The sequence below is a fragment of the Sipha flava genome, unplaced genomic scaffold (genome assembly GCF_003268045.1).
Source record: "Sipha flava isolate LNK unplaced genomic scaffold, YSA_version1 76_pilon_pilon, whole genome shotgun sequence".
Taxonomy (NCBI): domain Eukaryota; kingdom Metazoa; phylum Arthropoda; class Insecta; order Hemiptera; family Aphididae; genus Sipha; species Sipha flava.
Genome location: NW_020273616.1, coordinates 62,080 through 83,355, shown reverse-complemented (window position 1 = coordinate 83,355; position 21,276 = coordinate 62,080). Strand labels below are relative to the sequence as shown.

At 31.5% G+C, this 21,276-nt stretch overlaps 3 protein-coding genes and 1 long non-coding RNA gene across 8 annotated transcripts; 2 read left to right on the top strand and 2 right to left on the bottom strand.

Annotated features, from left to right (window-relative positions):
• Positions 1-2,028: 2,028 nt before the first annotated feature.
• LOC112692704 (vesicle transport through interaction with t-SNAREs homolog 1B) lies at positions 2,029-2,744 on the top strand. The gene is made up of 2 exons (XM_025567454.1): positions 2,029-2,073; positions 2,222-2,744. Exon 2 carries the CDS (start codon positions 2,233-2,235, stop codon positions 2,542-2,544), a length of 312 nt encoding a protein of 103 aa, XP_025423239.1. The 5' UTR covers positions 2,029-2,073; positions 2,222-2,232; the 3' UTR covers positions 2,545-2,744.
• A 70-nt stretch (positions 2,745-2,814) lies between these two features.
• Positions 2,815-4,228, bottom strand: LOC112692702 (DNA-directed primase/polymerase protein-like). Its single transcript, XM_025567448.1, has one exon. The coding sequence runs from the start codon at positions 4,209-4,211 to the stop codon at positions 2,853-2,855; it is 1,359 nt and encodes a 452-aa protein (XP_025423233.1). The 5' UTR covers positions 4,212-4,228; the 3' UTR covers positions 2,815-2,852.
• Positions 4,229-4,244: 16 nt separating this feature from the next.
• Positions 4,245-21,078, top strand: LOC112692703 (zinc finger protein 239-like). Of its 5 annotated transcripts, none has more exons than XM_025567450.1 (5): positions 4,245-4,312; positions 14,475-14,567; positions 15,418-15,486; positions 15,809-15,860; positions 20,284-21,078. In XM_025567450.1, the coding sequence occupies exons 2-5, from the start codon at positions 14,488-14,490 to the stop codon at positions 20,854-20,856; spliced, it is 774 nt and encodes a 257-aa protein (XP_025423235.1). In that variant the 5' UTR covers positions 4,245-4,312; positions 14,475-14,487; the 3' UTR covers positions 20,857-21,078. The 5 variants fall into 5 exon arrangements, with proteins under 5 accessions (XP_025423235.1, XP_025423238.1, XP_025423236.1 ...); XM_025567453.1 differs by having other exon boundaries at positions 4,247-4,312; positions 14,475-14,570; positions 15,420-15,486; XM_025567451.1 differs by lacking the exon at positions 4,245-4,312 and adding an exon at positions 13,690-14,177 and having other exon boundaries at positions 15,809-15,848.
• Positions 10,000-17,582, bottom strand: LOC112692706. Its single transcript, XR_003149429.1, has 3 exons — positions 16,804-17,582; positions 16,689-16,731; positions 10,000-10,399 (listed from the first exon to the last, which is right to left on the bottom strand). It is a non-coding gene; the product is annotated as an uncharacterized LOC112692706 (long non-coding RNA).
• Positions 21,079-21,276: the final 198 nt, after the last annotated feature.

Sequence of the window (21,276 nt, the reverse complement as noted above, 5' to 3'; positions counted from 1 at the left end):
CAACATACCGATCAATCTATTGATGTGTTAAGGATTATGAAAACTGATTTGAATTCATCGTAAGTTTTTTTATATAGACTTTTCCAACTTTTAGAGTTTGTCTTTCCAAATTTCACCAAATAAGATTTAACGAATTGGAAACATAAAATGAATTGCAGTTTTTGCAGCTTTTCTTGAGTCGTTTTCTAATTTATTTTTATTTTACCGTGACGGTGAAGCTTAAGGGGCTTAAAAAAATAAACAGTGGTACCTAAGTACGTCATACCATATGTACCTATATACAATATGTACAAATATTAATACACCTTGACAAGGTGACTTACGTGCATCTTCCCGGTGGACCAGTATGCAGGGACGGCGCTAGGATAGGGCAAGTGGGACATTTGTCCAGGGCCTCGCGCTTTTGAGAATATTATATTATACTAAACAACACGATGAGTCGGGCGCCCGGACCTGAATGTTAAAAACAATTATTTTCACCGAAAAAAAATAATTTCTTATATATAAATATAAAAATGATAATAAGTTTATTATTTTAAAATAAAGGTCTTAGGAGGAATGCATTATTCTAAACAAAACAAGTAGAGGGATACCATCCCTCCGTATCCCCCCCACTTCGAGTACTGAGTATAGTGGAACACAATTTACAAATATAATATTCAAGTGTTAGTATTATTATTATTATTATTAAATTGACAAAAGCTTTTTAAAAGACTTCTTATTCATTTTTTTTTTTTTACACAATACCAAAGATTAAAATAATTATAATATAGGGCCTTGTAATAATGTATTGTCCAGGGCCTCGCAAACCCTAGCGTTGTCCCTGCCAGTACGGGCCTGGTATAAGTCCATAACTGTACAGGCTCTAAAATTTGTTCAGAAACACTAACTGTAATACAAATATTATATTTTATATTTTACAAATAACATAGTCTTATTCAACGTTTCACCAACATAGCCACCACCACACGGGTTCACACGAGTTTTTCACGCCAGTGAATGCGGTTGGCATTCGCGTTACTACGCATGCGCTAGGACTTCAGATTATCCACGACTCGGCACCGTCAGTGCGCGCGAAATCATTATCTTATATCACATAATCTCATAATTATCATTATTTTCAAAGCAAGAAAGCCATATTTATTTTATGGTAGTTTATTTTTTTAATTCATTCAGTTAAAAAGGTAAAAATTCAAGACTGTCTTATTTCAATTTGTGGTGTTTTTGCACTAAATAAAATCTAACTAGAGTATGATATGTTGAGTAAAACAGCAATATTTAGAGTTGTGTCAGTATTACATTTTAGAACTCTTAGAAAAAAAATGTTAACTTCAAACGCTCATAAAAAATTGTTTGACTTTCCAGTTTAATGTAGAAAAACTTATGAGGAATCTTTTATTATTTAAATAATATAAATAACAAAATAATAATGATAATTATAGTTGAGACTCCGTTAGATTCCAAAGTCGTAATTTCAATTTTTGATGGACAAGCTCTATTTATTTTATTTGTCCTCAGAGATTTGGTTATTCATCAACTTTCTTTATTCATGATCCGTAATGAATTTTAGCAAATAGCTCACATTACTTAGGTATGTAATCAAAACTATATAAATAATGAAATAATAATGATGATTATGATGAGATAATGATTGCATGCGCACTGACGGTGCCGAGTCGCGGATAATCCAGCATTATAATCCGCATTCACGCGTGAAGCACTCGTGGGTTCACAACTTGAATGTTGAAAAATAATCGAACGGAGCGCTATCTATGACCGTTTCATTGGGTTACTATTTTCATTATCTCCATACATGGGTCTCCTTATTTCCAGCAATCATGATTTTGTGAATATTTTGTTATATAGTATTATTTATCATAATTTTTTGCTATATTTTACTGGTAGGCACACTCCAAAGTTTTTTCTTTAAAATTGCAAAAGATTTTCACAAAAACAATTATGAACCAGAGTCCTTGAAGTGGTTTTCTTTTTTTTTTATCAAAGCTTCAAACATGTTTAAAAATAATTTTCATTAATGTGTAAACACTTTAGATCAAAATAAAATTTTTTAAGGTAGGTTTGATATGTACTAAATAGTATTAGATTGTCAAATTGAAAATTTTTGTTTTAATTATTTTGTATAATAATGTTCAACAAGCAAAAATATTTTTATATATAAGTAAGAACTAAATCATTCGTTTTCATTTTTTTTATTATATAGTTTTAGTGAAAATGGAAGTTCTTGAAGAAAATCGCAAGATTTTACTACGCACAAATGATCGTTTGACTGGTATAAAATCTATTGCTGTCGAAACTGAAGAAATTGGAACTGCAATAGTTCAAGAATTGGGAGAACAAAGGCAAACACTTAATAGTACTCGCAATCGTTTGGAGGACATTGATAATTCCCGTCTATCTTCACACCGCTATGTGTCTGCTATTAATCGTCATGTCTTTCAGGATAAGCTTTTGCTCATACTCATAATTATCATTGAAGTGTGCACTTTAATTGGACTTATTTACATAAAATACATTAAAAAGTAATGTTACACCAAAAGTTTATTTGCCTGCTCAACATTTGTTTATGTGTTAAATTTTACTATATAACTAATAATTAGAACCAATTGAATTTTCATTGTTACCTACAGTTCAACAAATTTTTAAAAAAATTTGTTAATTTTTATATTTTATAACAATTATAATAGTAATTGGTAAATAAGGCATTTTTATCCAGTTAAAATATGTTTTTATATTTAAGTTTAAAATATTTAAACTGTGTAACATACATTATTAAATAAATTTAAAAAATTTTTTTAATAATATTTTGTAAAAATTTATTAATAAAATTTACATTATAATTCATAAGTCAAAAGAGCAGCATCAACAACTTCTACTAATTGACTATCGGATAAATCATCCACTATCCTATTGGTGTACTCAAAACAAATTTCATCAGGTAGCTTTGTACCATTAGATCGGTATTGGTGACAATCAGGATCATAACATTTTTGGTACCAATACATTTCATTCAGATCTACTACATACTTCACGTTATTGTTCTTATGTTGCCGTTTAATGTTTCCGCAGTAACGATTCTTCACAATACTGTATACCAGTTTATTAACTGAAGGGAAATAATAGTTTCTAAAAATTTTTCCAGGAAACACGAGATCAGATATAAACCTATCTATGCGAGGGAAAGGTGTATTTGTGTAAGATGTATAACACTCACTTTTGTTATCTGACTGTGTATACTTGTTTCCTAATTGTGAACTAATCTGACTGGTTATGTTTGTGAAATTCAATAACACTTTACCTTCGCAACCAAATGTTATCAAAGAATTAAGGAATATTTGTTTGTTAAAGCAGTCATCGCAATGTGCCTTTTCTGAGAGTTGATACTTGTTGGTTTTGCTCAACAATAATGGGACATTTTTTTTTAACTTTGATGACATGAATAATCTAAAATGCCTGTTTCTAGAATATACGCTTTGGTCGCAAAACAATCCCTTATCGGTTTTCAAATCAAGAAGATCACTAGTACTTATGCCACCGTAAAAGCGTCCATTGTCCTCTGGGTTGTGATCCTCAGACAAAAACTTATCAATTTCGGTACACACAAATTTAACAAAATAACCAGCTTCTATGTTATTTGAGAATACCAATGTTGGGAATACTAAATGATGGCTGAACTTTTCTGATGTAGACGAGTCCAAATCAAGAACATCTTCTTGACTGCACAACACGTCAAATCTTTGTCTGACAAACAGTATGATGACTTTGACAAAGGTCTCCAGCATTTTGGTGCCGTTGGACTCGGGATTCTCTTTACAATCATATTCCAAATCAAAGTACAACTTGCATGGATGGCCCTCCGTTATGATCTCGTACGTGTGCCTTTCGTACTGCGGTTTTCGTGAGTCGTAGTACCAAAATGTTTCGGGATGGGCGACCATGAAGTACCGCTGACCATTACTTTGTTCGTACGTGAATGACATGCAGCCGCACGATTTTTCTTTCGCATAATCCAGCGCCTCCTGCTGCCTAGGAAAGTTTTTCCAACCGATTGGGGGTCCCAGCAATCGGTTGACGTTGGTCAAATGGCACGGTTCACGTCTCACCTTCTTCCGGGAGGTCGATGACGACATCGCTGATTCAAAATCACAGCGTTTCGATGGACCATAGAAAATGTTGGTCGTCACACCCGACATGGCTTCAACTAAAGGCCGTGACGTTCAAACAATTCAAGCTGTCGATTTCAACTTTGTCATCAGTAGAACTTGTAGTGCATAAGAAAACAATTCAATAATCAGTAAGTCTTAATATGAGTACGCACTACGCATCACCGCGTCATGTGGAAATTTAATTTTGAACTTGGTTTACCCGTTACCGTTTGTGTATGTTTATGTTATGCTGACCAAGGAGAAGGAAATGTGATTATATGATAACGGTTTTGATAATAATGGATGTTTTGTTATTGTTTATCTCAACAAATACGCTCCGTCAACTCCATGTAAAAAAACGCCAAGTAAAAAAAAAAAAATGCTATAAAATGTGTAATATAAGGTGGAATCTAAGTAAATGGTCTAACGTGTTAAATGTACATATCAGTAATTAATTCAAAATTAATAAAATTTGGTTATTTGTATTATTAATTTATAATATGATTTATTTTAACTAAAATTTACTCGTATCTAAATTTAGTTTACTTGGCCGGAAGATTCAATCTAAAAAATATATAGCCAAGTACTAAGTTTATGTAATAGATAATGTAGGCCTCATTAAAATAAATAAAATTGTTCTAAATTTATCTATTAATTTATCTATCTAAATTTAGATAAATTTTAGTTAAAATAAATCATATTATAAATTAATAATACAAATAACCAAATTTTATTAATTTTGAATTAATTACTGATATGTACATTTTACACGTTAGACCGTTTACTTAGATTCCACCTTATATCACACATTTTAGCATTTTTTTTTTTTTTTTTTTACTTAACGTTTTTTTACACGGAGTTGACGGAGTGTTTTTGTTGGGATATCATTAGTTTTTATAAATTATATTTAATAATATACTAGTATATTATTATACGTTATATTTTTTATTTTTTTAATTATCCATTTTATTACTCTATCGGCAATACACCCACCTTTAACCGGATGCATTTTTAATTTATCAATTAATCTATTGGTATATTTTTCAATATTTCCATAAAACGGAAATAACTGTTTCGATTTTGGCTTTTTTCTTTTTACTACTTCTTGTACTGTATTAATACTGCACGGTTACCAGGACGACATGTGATCTAAATGAGTTTGTAGGTTATAACCAACAGTTAAAGGGTTTTCATGTGAGGTGTAAATAATTTTGTCGTCCGCGAAATCCGCAACAGAAGTATGATGTGTCGTGGGTTGGTCTGCCGAGTATAGGTTAAACAGAATGGGAGATGAAATGGCACCTTGGGGGACTTCTGCTGCTAATGGGGCTAAAGTTGAAATTTCACAGCCTACCTTTGTTGTGAAGTAACGGTCTTCGATGTAAGATTTAAAGAATAAGTAGTAAGGAGGGGGTAAGATTTTTCTCAATTTGTACAGAAGGCCGGGATGCCAAACCTTATCAAATGCTTGTGCCACGTCAAGGAGAACGGTTGAGCAATATTCTTTTTTTTTTCAGGGAGTTAGCTATTGAATCTGTCAGCCGATGTATTTGGTGGATGGTTGAGTGGCCTTTGCGAAAGCCAAATTGGGTTTGTGGGATGGTTGATACCTTTGCGACATCTCAGTACAGAAAGTTCTGTCGAGCGCCCGTTGACGATCACCTTCAAAGGTACATGGGTCGCCAACCAAATACCGAGACTCTTTTTGGGGCCAGAGTAATTGGAATTTACTATCGTGGTCATTTACACCTTACTCATAAATAAAGGAAAAGGATTAATAAAGAAAATTATATTATAGATGAATATAAATATATTATAAAAAAAAAACTTTTACATGGTGGAGGAAAGTTCGTACGGGCGTAAAACCTCCACCTTTTTATAGTTTTGCCTTCAAAACATGGCGGATTTTCCACACGCGAATTTATAAAAATTAGTAATAGTGGGGAAAATTCCACTGACGAATACTGGTCAAAGTATAATAGTAATAATAAGAATATAATTTTTTTTTATAATACATTACCGACCAATTGAATAATTGGTCGTCGTCCCAAGACGCACCGGCATGGTCCGGTCTACTCGTACATATTGTGGACGACGGAACAGCTACACAAAAAGTGAGCCAGTATAATATTTTCCAGAACTATAGGAAAACTGGTTCATTGAAATAATAATAATAATAATTATAATAATTGGCCGATATTCGTTATCATGCAATTACCTCATGGCCACCCACTAACATACTATACACAACCGGATAGAGAGGTGTGCAATTACAGAAGTCGGAGGGAATTTCAAAGTGTTTTCGTCAATCGGTGTTATATAGTGGTGTTTATATAGGTGTTTATAGGTGATGAAGTGGTCGCGCATTTATTTAAGATGGTTATGATTTAATGAGGAAAACCAACACAGACACTAATCTATTTTTGATCGTTACACGTTATTTATGAAGGGAGAGATTCGTTTTAATACTAATTTTTCACAGAGTTTAGCGAAAAGAGGCAGAAGATTTATTGATCCATATGAAGTAGGGTTTTCAGATGGCTTACCTGGTTTTAAAATTAAAATTATAATAGAAGTTTTCCACTGTAGAGAAAGTAGGACAGTCTTCAAATAGAGTTAAATATATGAGTGAGGTGTGTAATCGCTTTTTTTGGTAGCTGGCGAGCTACTTCAGCTGTAATAAGGTCTAGACCAGGAGATTTTTTGAGAGAAAACAGTTTTATATAATATTGTAGTTCGCCAGGTGTAAATGGTTTTGGAGGTAGGTAGAGAGGAAGGGGGGAAATTAGGAGGTTTTCAATATATTCTTCAAAGGCGTTATTTACAATGTCATGATGTGGTTGAAAGACTTTGGTTAAGTGTGAACGAAAAAGTTCTGACTTTTTTCTATCCGTTTTGCACCAAGTACTATCTTATTTTTTTAAAAAGAAATTTATTATTTATTCCTAACCTAATTCTGTTAGTTGTTATCCAGATCGTGCGTGGAAATTCGAAACCTGGTAGTTTCTTAGTGGGATCTTTGATGAGGTACTGAGTTGCTAACTGAGGCTTCCGTGCACTGCATTAACCACCGTTTCTCCATGTCCAATTCAGTTCAAGAAATTCCCAGATCGGGTTTCTTGATTTCAGTATTTTAGCTGGGTGGTTGAAGATATCTGCGTGAGCTGGGAGGTTAGGGTTTGCTTTAATCTTAAGTTTTAGGGAACAAGTTGCTGCTTGTATTTTTAAATTAGTTGGTGCAATGTGTGCTAAGACTGGTAACTAGTGAGTTTGTATACTTTTTACAGTACCTAAAATTATCCTCATTGTTTGATTCATCCGTGTGTCGATTTTCTTACAATGCGCGCTTCTTGACCATGTGAGAGCGCAATACTCGGCTGTACTGTATACTAGAGCCAGAGCTGATATTCTTAGAATGTTTGCATTACATTCCCAACTTGTTCCTGCCAGTTTAAAGATTATATTATTCCGTGTTTTAAGTTTGTCTGTAAGGGTTTCTAGGTGTTGTTTGTAAATCAAAGTCCTGTCGAGTTTTACTTCCAGGTACCTAGGAAAATCATCATTAGAAATGCGGGTCCCGCTTACCATAATTTGTAATTTAATACTAACCTAACAGTTATTAAGGTGAAAGGTGATAGATATCGATTTACTGGAATTTAAGGTAAGGTACCAGGTTTTGAAATATTTTTGAAGTATCGCATTATCCTTGCCAAGAGTCCTTTCTAATTCAACCAGAGTTGTACCTTGTGCAACTAAGCCCACATCATCCACGTAGATAAACTTTCTAGTTTTGGTATTGTCAATGTCTGCTGTATACACATTAAAGAGAAGAGGGGATAAGGCAGAGCCCTGTGGCAAAAACAATTTTGTATCACTTTTTTATACAGTCGACTCTCGGTAACTCGAACCTTGATAACTCGAAATTCTCGATGTCTCGAATAATTAAAATTCCCCTTCAAATAACAATTACACTTAATGTTTAAATAATCTTAGTAACTCGAAAATTAATTTGACAAATTTTCGATACCTCGAATTTTCTTATCCAAATTTAGTACTAAAAATAGTTTATCAAGACGATTATTCGCCTAAAAAAAATTATATTGGCTATAAATGGTAACAATCAAATCATTATAAACATATTGGATGCTATACGGCTATACGATAAAGCATGGCGACACGTAAAAAAAGGAACGATTTTAAACTGTTTTATAAAATCAGGTTTTAGAACTTCAATTGAGAACGATGAAAACACTCCTTATGAACCTTCCGATGATAATTACGATGAATGGGATCAATTAATGAAGAAAATAAATGTTGATGAAACCTTTACATCATACGTCAATGTCGATGAAAATTTGGATATTTGTAGAGAATGGACTGAGAACGATATTATCTCCGGATATATTGGACGAAGATAACCAAGAAGAATTCGAAGACCAACAAGTACAATCCACCATTACAAATAAAGAAGCAACACTTGCATTAGAAACATTACGTAAATATATTGAAGGCAATGTACCCGGTTTTTGGGGTCGAAGCCGATATCATCCGACACACCTTCTATTAGCTTCGTGGAGCTACTCAAGAGGTGCGGATGAAGCAGCCCCCCGAGTGCTCGGGACGACTGGGTCGTCAAGCCGGACCACCAGCAGCGGGCTGCCGACTCCCGTACCGTACGAGCCCCCCAACTAGGGAGACCCCGAGCGGCCGGTAACCGCCCGGTTACTATAAAGCAAAATCGTAAGCCCCGTCGAGTCCAACCTCAGTTTTAGCCGGGGCTAAACTCGGCGTGGCGGCAAGACACGTAGGACACATGCCGGCCTGGGCTAACCACGCCTCCCGACGTACCATTCGTGTTAAGCGTCTCAATGGTAGGAAATGCTTCGACGGTGGCGGTCAACCCACCGTCTACCGAATTAATACAGGATCCGAACCGCCGCCATCACAGCTAGCCTCCCGGGGGAAGCTAGTCTGACGTGAGACGCGACAGCCCGCCGGAGGCCGTAAGAACGGACCTCCGATCCGCTGAGTCGGTTCCCCAGCGAACCACCAGCTCCCGACCCAAGCCTGGCTTAGGCCGGGTTCAGAATAAATTTTGATCGCACGGCCGTCTCGGAGCTCGAGGCACACCGCGCATTTTATGCCACCGACACGCATCGACGGAGCTCCCGCCCCGTGCCGGCTAAGACGCAGGTCCGCTGTCCGGGGGGGAAGTATTCGGTCTATTTCTTCCCTCTCCCCTACCACGGGGGAGTGTTTAAATACCACTATCCGCAACCCGTGGACCCGATCTAGTCGCGTGGACCGCCGCGCCGAATCCCTATCTAAGATTCGCTATATATATATTGAAGGCAATGAAGATATGGAACATTTATTTAAGCCACTCGGTATTTTATAAAATAGAATTGAGAACAATATAGATTTAATTAAACAAAAACAATTAACTTTACACCAATTCTTTAAAAATGATAACATGTAAATTTTTTTTTTTTATTTCTTTAATTTAAATATTATATAAAAATAAAAAAAACATACTTTTAAAAGTTTTTGATAACTCGAAATTTTTAGTAAGTCGAACCCTTGAACTTTGAGTTACTGAGAGTCGACTGTAATAATAAATAAATATATTATAAAATTATATATAATAGTATATAATAAATACAATTTTATATGTAAATCTAACATAGATTGTATATAATGCCTTAGATTGTATATAATTCCACAGATAATCGGTTTGTACATTTTAAATATTATTAAAACCATTAAGAGTATTTACAGAAAAAAAATCATTTTGGAATATTTTATAATTATAAATTTTTTTAATATTAATTTTTTTTTTTTTTTTTTGGTATTCAACCCTTCAGGTTGGTTTTGCAATTAGATATTCGCTCTCCACTTTTCTCTGTTCTCAGCTAGCTTTTTCAGTTCGGTGTTACATATTAGTCCTGCCTCTGAGATCATTTGTTTAATATATGAAGTTCTCGGGCGTCCTCGGTCCCTTTTCCCTTCAATTATCTCTTCTATTATTCTATGAGTTAGTTCATTTTCGTGTCTCAATATATGACCCATCATGTTCCATCGTCTTGTTCTGATGTCTTTGAGTATCTCTCTTCGTTTATCTATTTCACTGAGTATGTTTTCGTTGGTACGGTTTTCTAATCAATACACTGTCAGCATCCTTCACCAACACCACATTTTGAAGCTTTAAAGTGTTCGTTGTTCTGTCTTATTATTTTCTATCAAAAGTTAAAATTGACTTTATTACTATTATCACAGATTATAAAGAGTATAATAAATATAATGCAATACAGTTGACACTGACTCCTATTTTTATTTTTTTAAAATAAATGATTAAAATTAATATTAACTTAAATAATGGCCTTTGGGGAGGGGCATACCCCCCACCCGGTGAAGCGCTTCACCTACTTTATAAACGACGGTCATCAAAACCACACACTTACCGTTCATAACCGCACATTTTACATTGTTCAATACCTCACACATTTATTCTATTGTTAAGAAGGGAAATTTGAAAGGTCAATAATTCAAAACCGCACACAATTGATTAACAGTTCTTTCTCTCTGCATACTTAGAATGTACGGTTCATGTTGCCGTTTCGTATGATTCCCACTTATAATGGTTTTTTTTATCCTGTGACCTATTTGGGGCGGTGTTGCATAGCAAATCGAGGGATATTTTCGTTTTTAAATGTCCGAGTAAGCGCAGTGAGCGAATGACCCCGCCCGGTCTCGAGGTGCACTCATGTTATTTTAGATAAATGTATACGTTATTGATATATATCAGAGTTTCTTAAACTTTTTTATCTGTGGAATCCTTTTTGATGTCCACATTTATCGTGGAACCCCTACTTTTTTTTTAGCTTTTTTTAGGATTTTTTGTAAATAAATTATAATCATATAATATTGTGTTAAAGGTATTTAATTCAAAAAATATTTTAAAATTAAAATTAAAATAATTAAAAAATATCTATATATATTATAATAATACTTTAATAATAATTACTTTAATTAGACTAAATATAAGGACGCACCGTAGCTCCGCGCGAATAAAATAATTATTTTGTAAATCCACAACTCCGCATGCACCATAATTCGGCACGGTTAAAAAAATTAAAGTATCGTAGCTCCGCATTCTAAAAATATTTTTAATACCGAAAGTCCGCATAGCATAAAACTATGTTTTGAAAATTACTTTAAAAATGACCAACCCAAGATTCACGAATTAAAAAAATGATCACTTACTTAGACAAAACATACATTAAAAAACGATGCAATATTTCCACACAGTATTTGGGCCAAAAAAGAAGTAATACTGGAGAGAACAATAAACAACTATGAGTCTTTTCATGCAAAATTTGGTAATTTATTTACTTCAGTACCTACATCTAAATATTGCAGTTTTCATTAAAAACTTATTAGCTATGCAGACGGATTCTTACATACGAATGAATTCTGCTAATAATAATGAAGTAGGATAGTTAGAACTAAACAAAAAACCAATATGGAATTTATAAATAAACACATAGAATTATATAACGATGGCTAATTGATAGAATACCGATTGTTTTTTTAAATTATGTACAAAAATATATACAAAAATGATGTGCGGAGTTAGGGTGTTAAAAAAAAATTATGTGCGGAATTAAGGTGTAAAAAAAAACTTTGTATAAGGAGTTTATGTGATATATTACAAAATGGTAACGATGCATGCGCAGTGATGTGCACCGAAATATAAATGTAGACTATTCCATATCGCTTATACATGTTATTTAATATACAAAGATTTTTTTTTTTCTATAATGCAAACAGTTTTTCAACATTGCTAATCTTAAGTTGGAAATTTTAAAGTAATTTTCTTAAAAATTTTTAAAAAATTACTTAAGCTTCACGGAACCCTGAAGTGATCTTCGCGGAACCCCAGGGTTCCGCGGAACACAGTTTAAGAAACGCTGATATATATCAATGTGTACGATATTGAACGATTTAATTTGGTGGACATATGTAGGATTAAGATATAAAAGTGTGTGGTTATGAACTACGCCCTTTATAAATTACTGAATTGAAGCGTTTACCCATAAGATTATTTACGACAACACCACTAGGTAAAATCACAATCGTAGACCAATACCGAAGACCTAGTAATACACTTACATTATGCTTACGTTGACGTATAAATAATGTTGAAACGCACTACGTTCAATCATTCAACCTATTTTACAGTGACGCCAACGATATTTTATTTTACGGGTCGTTATTTTAAAATGAGTTAACAGGATCAACCACCGGGTAGAGTCAGTGCCATGATTTAAATTTTACGACAGGGGTGGGGTCAAAAAAATTGATGTCTATAATAAATATTTTATTATATAAATAATATATATTACCTAAATAATTGATAAAAAAAATGTACAAACTACAAAGTAGACAACCACCTACCCACCCACCACAAAATTAAAATACAGGAGCTAATTACCACATAAATATTCGAGTTTTGTTCCACTGGTGGTCGTTACAGTTGTTACGTGCCACCAGCTCGATTTCAAATTGTGCAGTCGAAGATATATTTAATTTTAATTAATTAGACATGAGACTTTAACTTTTTAATACATTTAATACGTTTATTTTATAATTAAGTGTTTGATGAACTTTTTTAAGTATTAAATAATTTTTTAAATATTTTTAGAACTAAGTATTTTCAATGGTATTTTAAATACTTTTTTTTTCTATTGAATATTTATTTGTATTGAACACTAAGTTTTTTTCGAACGTTTAATTTTTATTTAAAATATTTGGTAGGAAAAATACTGCCAACTATAATTTAAGTCTGAAGGTTTGTGAAAACCAGGCTTCTAAAAATAGATATTCAATAATAAAATTTCCTTTTGTATTTTTAGATAGGTAACTATTAATATTAGATATGATATCTGTCTGGTTATACGGCATTACAAGAATTCTCGTATTAATAACTTAGATTTTCCCACAAATCACTATATAGCTGCGAGTCTACACTGTTTTTATTTATTAATTTAAAGGCTTGTGTAGTTGTGTTTATAATCTACTAACTACTACAATTACAAAAACTAAGTTTTAATAAGAGTAATTCTAGCTATAATACTGATGATGAAAGTGATTCAGAACAGCATAATGCATTTATTTTGATTATTTCTCTGCAAAATGTTAGTTTACCATAGCCTAATTATTCTAAATATTTTTTTACAAAAGTATTTGAGTAGTATTTGATATACTATACAATTGAAGTATTTGAGTAGTAGGTATATTAAATACTTGAAAAAAAAATGTATTTTAGTATTTTTATATACTTTTTAAAAGTATTTTTTACAACTCGGACTATTATTATACTATTTATTATTAAACCATTGTGTATGTAGATATTTCAATGGGGGGGGGGGATCCAGACCAGAAAACCCCTCCATGGGTACGCCCCTGTTACAATCTATTATAATAAAAATTATGTTATCGTGTTATCAATGTTATCACATTTTGATAGCTGCAAAAAAGGGGCTAAAATGTAGGCAATATTATATACGGACACAAACAATTTTTTCCTGCGAAGATCCATTCGTCAATAAATTGTTCTTATCGGACAAGAATATAATTTCTTATTATCAAGAATACCCGTTGATATTAAACTAACGTTTAATGTCTATGAGAATACCATTGATATCAATATCGCAATAAGCTCTACAGTTAAATCATAGAATAAATGAAATTCATAATATAATTTATCTAGTCTGTGGTTAAATTACAAAAATTATGCGATTTCAATATTTTGGTACTCGAAAATTGAATATCTATAAATTCTTCGGTTTCTAATGATTAATTATTATTATTTCTTATTCGGCTCATAGAATAGGATAACTTTATTTAATCTTACAGCTACATCATTTTTCGTGATATCAATAATTTTATTTTATGTGTCTTACACTAATTCATTAAATTAAAATTTATAATCTGTACTTTGTAACAATTTTAGTAAGTTATAATAATTTTAGTAATTTTAATAAAATAATTAATGTATTTTAGAACTATACTCAGTGCTTGACTTAGCAAAATTAAATAAGGGGACTCTGTTTACTTGATATAAAATAGTGTCCCCAAGACTTGTTAAGCGTTATGAATATAACGTCATAATAGTAGGTAGATGTTAAAATTTTTAAAAATTAGCTGGGGCACTCTGCCCCCCTCAAGTCAAGCGCTGACTATACTATGTAATCTAAAATACAGTGTTACAATTTTAAATTATTTATTACATTTTATTTGTGATTTTAGATCGAAAATAAAGATGGTTTCCGTTAAAGAAGAGTTAATAGCAAAGATCATACAACATGAAATGTATAAACATAAAGAAAATAGAAAAAAAAAAAGGTATATGTAATAGATATGCATATGTCTTCATGATTTGAAAAATGATTTTAGGAATCTTGATATCCTATATATTTTATATTATATTCAATTATAGTTATAAACTGTGGCGGAACTAAGGGGTGGAAGACCGGGATTCCTTCCCGGGCGTAAAATTTTAGAGGGTGTAATTTTTGTAATTATTAACAACTAATTTGATATTTTTAAATTTTTTAAATACTGATATTAAGTTAAAACTAAATAAGTATGATTGTATATTAGTTATTAGAAAAAAATTCTCGAGAAGAGTATTTGATTATTGATCTATGATAGGGCATAATTTTAAAATTTTCCCTAGGTGTAAAAATTTCTAGTTCCACTTCTGGTTATATATATGTATATATATTGAATTTTGTTTTAGTTTAAATTGTGTTTTTTTTTATAATAGAAAAAAGAAAATAATATTCTACAAGCTATATGTTAAATCTATCATAATATGGTTATTTAAATTGTTATTTACTGTGGTTTTTACATTTTATAGGCTAGAAATAATAATACTTTGATAATGTCAAACATACTAATATACCATTGATTTTATAATGTTCTTTAATTAATGCTCATGTACTTACAATGAGTATTTAATATTTAAAATTCTGAATAATGGAAATATTAAAAATTAATGATTTCTCCAATAATTAACAACCATTTTTTGCAATCATTATTCTTTAAAAAAGGTAAAAAAGATAGTAGAAATCAAACAAATATTAAATGCTAGAATCATGGTTATATTTTTTTTATTTTGTAATTAATTAATCTGGATTAACTTTAAATTTAATTTTTATTATTAATTAAAATATTTGGTTTTTATTTTAGATGTTGCTACTATACCTACACCGTTAATTTCAAATATTTTTAAAGATGATAAAAAGTATCCATTAATGTAAGTATTAAGCAAGTCAAGTAAAAATAGTAATTACAGATTTTGTTCTTAACTTAAAGTCTATAACAGTAATACTGTAACCTATATACTACTAAAAAAATTTGTGTATTAAGTATATATTATTTAAATTTATTCAACCTGAAATATTTTTTTAATTAATCAATTACTGTAACAAAAACAGGGATGTAAGACATTTTTTAATACAAGTAGAAATTTGTGTCCATAATTAAAAGTGACATAAAAGTTCATAAGTTATAAAATTATTTTACTATAATTAATTATTATTTATAATTTCTTTATTAATAATATTTTTTAATTATAGGAAGAAATCAATGGTCAAAAAAAAAAAGAAAAAGAAAAAAGTAAATTCAAAGGTTTGTAACGGTTTATGGTATAATGAAATAAATTAAAATTATATTTTTTGTATTAACAGATTAAAAAATCAATGATAAAGGCTTATGTCGATTAATTACATGCAATCTGTTAAAAATAGGTATTTACTGTTCCAGTTTTTGTAAATTTAATCGTTAAATCCTTTGGTCACATATCTCAATATTTTTCTTAGAATTACCCTTGATTAAAAACTGGCCTAAGTATCTCATCTACAGGATTTAATCTTACCTCGAAATTTCCGCTTTTAGTCTTCCTCGCATTCACATTTTTTTTAAAAAAAACATAGTTATTTGTACCTATATATGTTTGATTGATATACTTCCTTTCTCACTTTCTCTCTCCTCAATTAGATGGAATTTTAGAAATTTCCCTGTTTTTGCCCTACATTTATAAAATTAGCCTCCCTAAGTAGGCAGAATAACTCGAAATGTATGCCAATATTTTACAAATGAATTGCAAATTTTTTATAGAATTCATCCCCTTCCCCACTTGGTAATAAACATTTTTTGATTGGAGGGCTAACTTCATGTATCCCCACTAAGTTGACTGATTTAATCGGAACCAATGCCAATATTTTGTGAATTAATGCCATTATATCGTAGATATATAAATTATTAAATTAGTGATTTCAGTTAGGAAAGACCCATGAGTTCTGCCAAATATCTTGTATATTATTATCAGAGTTTGGAAGTTGTAGCATTAAAAATTTTACTTTTTAGCTCTTAAAGATGCATTTAAAAACTCTAAAATATGCATTTAACTTGAAAAAATTATAAATTTATTAGAAAAAAAATGAAATGTAATTTTACTAATGTTTGGGCTCATAAACGTCTGGACTGGTTGAATAATAATCTGTTAACAAAAATGTAGATTGATTAGTAATAAGTTTAAAACAAGCATTTAAAATAATAGTAATTTACTAACATTGTATTTATAGAAGCTTCCTAATCTTTCCGTTTTCTCTTTAAAGAAAAACTTTCAAATTTTCTTGTCTTAGTTGATAATCGTAAATATAAATTATTTAAAACTACGAATAAAAATAATAAAATAATTACTGAGACTGCATTACAATTTATAATCAACGACTGAACGACACAATGTCCACCATCGTAATTTTGGCACAAGTTATCAATAACATGAACAAATAATGTTAATAAACTCATTACTAAAAATAGAACAATAATAATCTAAACGATTTTGTTATCAAGTTGATATTTATAACTATATACATGATTAGGGCCAGGAATTGTATGCATTTGCATATTTTTATATATTAAAATAAAAAGTAGTAAGGCAGAAATTTGAATCGTAACCTAACGTGTTGGTATGCGAAATTAAATTTGGCCTATTTTTGCATATTTGGAAAATTTCAAATCATTATGCATATTTTAGCATTTTTCTAAAATATAATGCATAAATAGAAAAAATATTATGAAGTTATTAATATTATTATTTATTACTTAGCGCATGTCCATCGTAAATTCCGTGAAATGTGCAGTTATATAATTTGATTTTCGTGTTATAATAAAATAAGATAAAGTTTAAGATAAGCTAAAAATACCAATACGATGGTAACTCTCCAGGTAACTTTAAAAGTATTATAAAAATCCGTTTGATTTGTTTAAATTGTAAAAGTCATTTGTGAATTTTTGTTTAGATGAGTGTGTTCAAAATACAATTTAATTTCAATACAACATACAGTTCCATATGGTTCAATAAAATATATAAAATACAGTTGATATATTTTAAAGTATATTTTTTGTTGAATATCAATTATTTAATGATTTGTATACATTTTAAAATTAAATAAATTTAATAAATAATAAACATGCATTTTTGTTTGCATATTTCCGCATATTTTTGCATATTTTGAGTGCATATTTGAATTATAACTTTCGCATAAATGCATGCATATTTCGTACGTTTTTAGTGCATATAATTCCGGGGGCTCTATACATGGTATATGGACTATAGAAGCAAAATATCATGCCCATTGCCCACCCTAGGGTTAGCTAACGGCATTACCCATGATTTAATAAATTTATTATATCATGGCATTACTCACACCAATTGGCAATTTGCGTCCCACGATAACGATAACCAGACTGTTAACACTGCCAATTCTAATCGAAGATTCATTTGTAATTTGTATAATGTAGTATTTCATGGGACTGAAGTCAGGGAGGGGTCTCAACATTAAACATATGCGAGGGCCTACCGGGAAAATCCCGATTTCCCATTGGGCCTATCCGCCCATGACCCTGGATTATTAAAATGTTTGATAATTTAATGCAATGATACAATAAAAGAATAACAATGACGTCATTAACTATTAATTAGTATTATGTATTAATACATCAAATTGTCGATGAAAACACAAAATAGCACTATAAATCCTAAATTAGCAAAATAGCAATAAAACCCTTGTAGTATACCTATCTTTCGATGGTATACAAAAAGATTGACAACAATTAAGTACACTTTTTTAGAAAACTTTATTAAAAATGAAACAAACACACACAAATTTACGGGTCTCTAACAAAAACTCACGATACAACCGTCTCTCAGTCGAAACCCGCACTGTCCCCCTACTGTGTTGTTTATGTCCTTAAATATTATTTTATAAGGTGCTGCCTCAGCTCATTTGCTTCATTGGCCTAATATTACGCAATTTAAGAAGTTATATTTGTCTATTTTTATTAGTGGCACATGCCACATACAACACCCTTAAATATGCAAAAAATAGCAGATTAAATTTTTATATGATATTCAAGTAGTGTGAAATATATTTTGCTAGAACTTCCGAACCCTGATTATTATCGACAATAATACAATAAATGCATGATGCACGGTTTTAGTTGCCTCTCGACAAGAAATAACCATTTGTACATTTATTTCATACTTAAACTAATTTTTTCAACTACCCAGCCATTAAAATTAATTTTTTAAAACTCAAATAAATCAGCGAGATATGCACAATATATTCAAAGATGATTATAAAATATACTTTATTTCCTATAACCACTTATTTACTATTATAGTGCCAGACAATATACACCAAAACAATCTAAAATCAAAATTTTATATATTATGAATTAATCAGTCCCCATGGATCAAAATATCCTCGAAGGAATATTTGATTAATTTGGGAACATTTTGATCTACTTAGCAAGTTAATAATTATTTTACAAAACGGATCAATATCTCTCCAAAATGATTAAATTGTACTCATCGTAATACATTGTGTCAAAATGTCTCAAATAAATGATCTAATTATGTTTCCTGATGAAAATGTTGTAGGACCATTATGTCCTGTCACTGATAGGGCTTGCAAAAATTCGCAAAATATTCGCCGAAATTAGAGATAATTTGCAAATCGTAGAAACCAATTTTCAATTCATTTGCAAAATATTGATATAGGTTTCAAGTTTATCTGTAATTTGGAGGGGCTAACTTCATGAACGTGTTGCTTTGGCAGTTCGATACTTGGATTGAATTTTAAAGTGAAATGTTTTACGAATAAAATGCCCAGGGCCATCAAGAGGGAGGACATTGGGAATATTTTTCCCCGAGCCCTAAACTTTAGGTGGCCACAACACCTATTGCTTTTTTTTGTTAATTATGGTAGAGTAAGCTGTTTCAAGTTATACATTGTTATTATTATTTAACAAATAATTGAGTTATACTTATTAGTCACAAATAGATTTTTTTTTTTATTTGCGTAATAGCGTTTGTACAAAAAGTACTTTTAGATTATAATTATTGATAATTTCTAGAAATGCGATGCGCAATGACTAAAATAGAAATTTCATAATAATTGTTGATTATCAGTACGACGGTGCGGCCGCGATAACCACAGATTTAAACAATAATATCTAACATAGTATTTCTTCCATAACAATATAAAATATTAATTTTGACTTTAGTTGTTTTACTTTTTGACTAATGACTAAGCAAAAAGAATCGTATAATTTATAACTAGTATGTAATAATTTATATTAAAAACTGTTCCTACCTAAAGTACTTGCACAGTTGTACATTATGTGGTTATACCTATTTAAATAATTTAAGAGGCCAAGAGTTAATACAAAGAAAAAAATCATATTAAATTATACATTTATAATTGAAGCTATGCGTTTTCCCATCAAATTAAGTGAATCTTGATTATGTGTATTCTAAATGTGCAGTTTTAATAATGTGTGAATTTCTAATATTTTATTAAAACTAATATAATTTTATTTTATTGGAGCGGGGTTAAAACCCCATAATCGGCCCTGGTTTGCCACTGTATAGGCCCCACTAAACTTTACGATGCTTAATATTATACAAAACCGTTTCTATTCATTTCGAGCTTTACAATATCCCGCCATGCATTGCACAACAGTCAATATTATTATTGTCCAGGTGACGACGGTCAGGAACAACGATAGGTCAAACGGGACGGGGATCGTGATAAGACGTTGGCTCCGTTGCCGATTTTGTTCAGCCAAGTTCAAGCTGGCCACCAGTCTGCGCGTACACAACAGCCTACACGATGGCACCATCAGCCAGGAGTCGCCGTTCCCTTGCCGCGAGTGCGGCAAAACGTTCAGGAATATAAGTTACCTGTACGCCCACTGCCGAATTCACTGGGATGATCGACCACATGTTTGCAGCGTTTGCGGCAGCGCTTTCCTGCACTTCTCCGACCTGACGGTGCACCGGCGCAAGCACACCGGCCACCGGCCGTACGAGTGCTCCGTGTGCGGCGACTCGTTCTCAAGCGCGGCCAACCGGATGGTGCACATGAGGATTCACACCGGGCACCGGCCGTACGTGTGCCGCGAGTGCGGCCGTTCCTTCAACCAGTCGCACGTGCTCGTCGAACACGTTAGGGTGCACACGGGCCACAGGCCGTACGAGTGCGGCCTGTGCGAGTGGACGTTCGTGTCCAGCAGCAGTCTCCGGAAACACTCGTTACGGAAACACGTCATCTAATTGAGTACAAATCGAAATGTAAAACGATTTTATTGGAGACCATTCAAATGAACCGCTCGTTAAATGTTGCCTAAGAACTTTATCAATTGTTATTTTACGAACATAGAAAATATTTCATTTTCTAAATTTATTGTTTTTCGTTTTTGTTGTATGTACAATAATTAATGATAATAATACACATTAATGCGACATTAAAATATAGTTCCAAAGTGCCTACTACAACATTTGCAATATCAGATTTTATTATTAAGTGATTAATTATTAATTAATTAATCAGTTTATATTTTATAAATTATATATATATATAATAGTATAATAATACATAGCATTATATACTATGTATATATATATATATATATATATATATATATATATAGACTACAGTTACAGCATGTACTATAAAAATACAGTACATTTTTA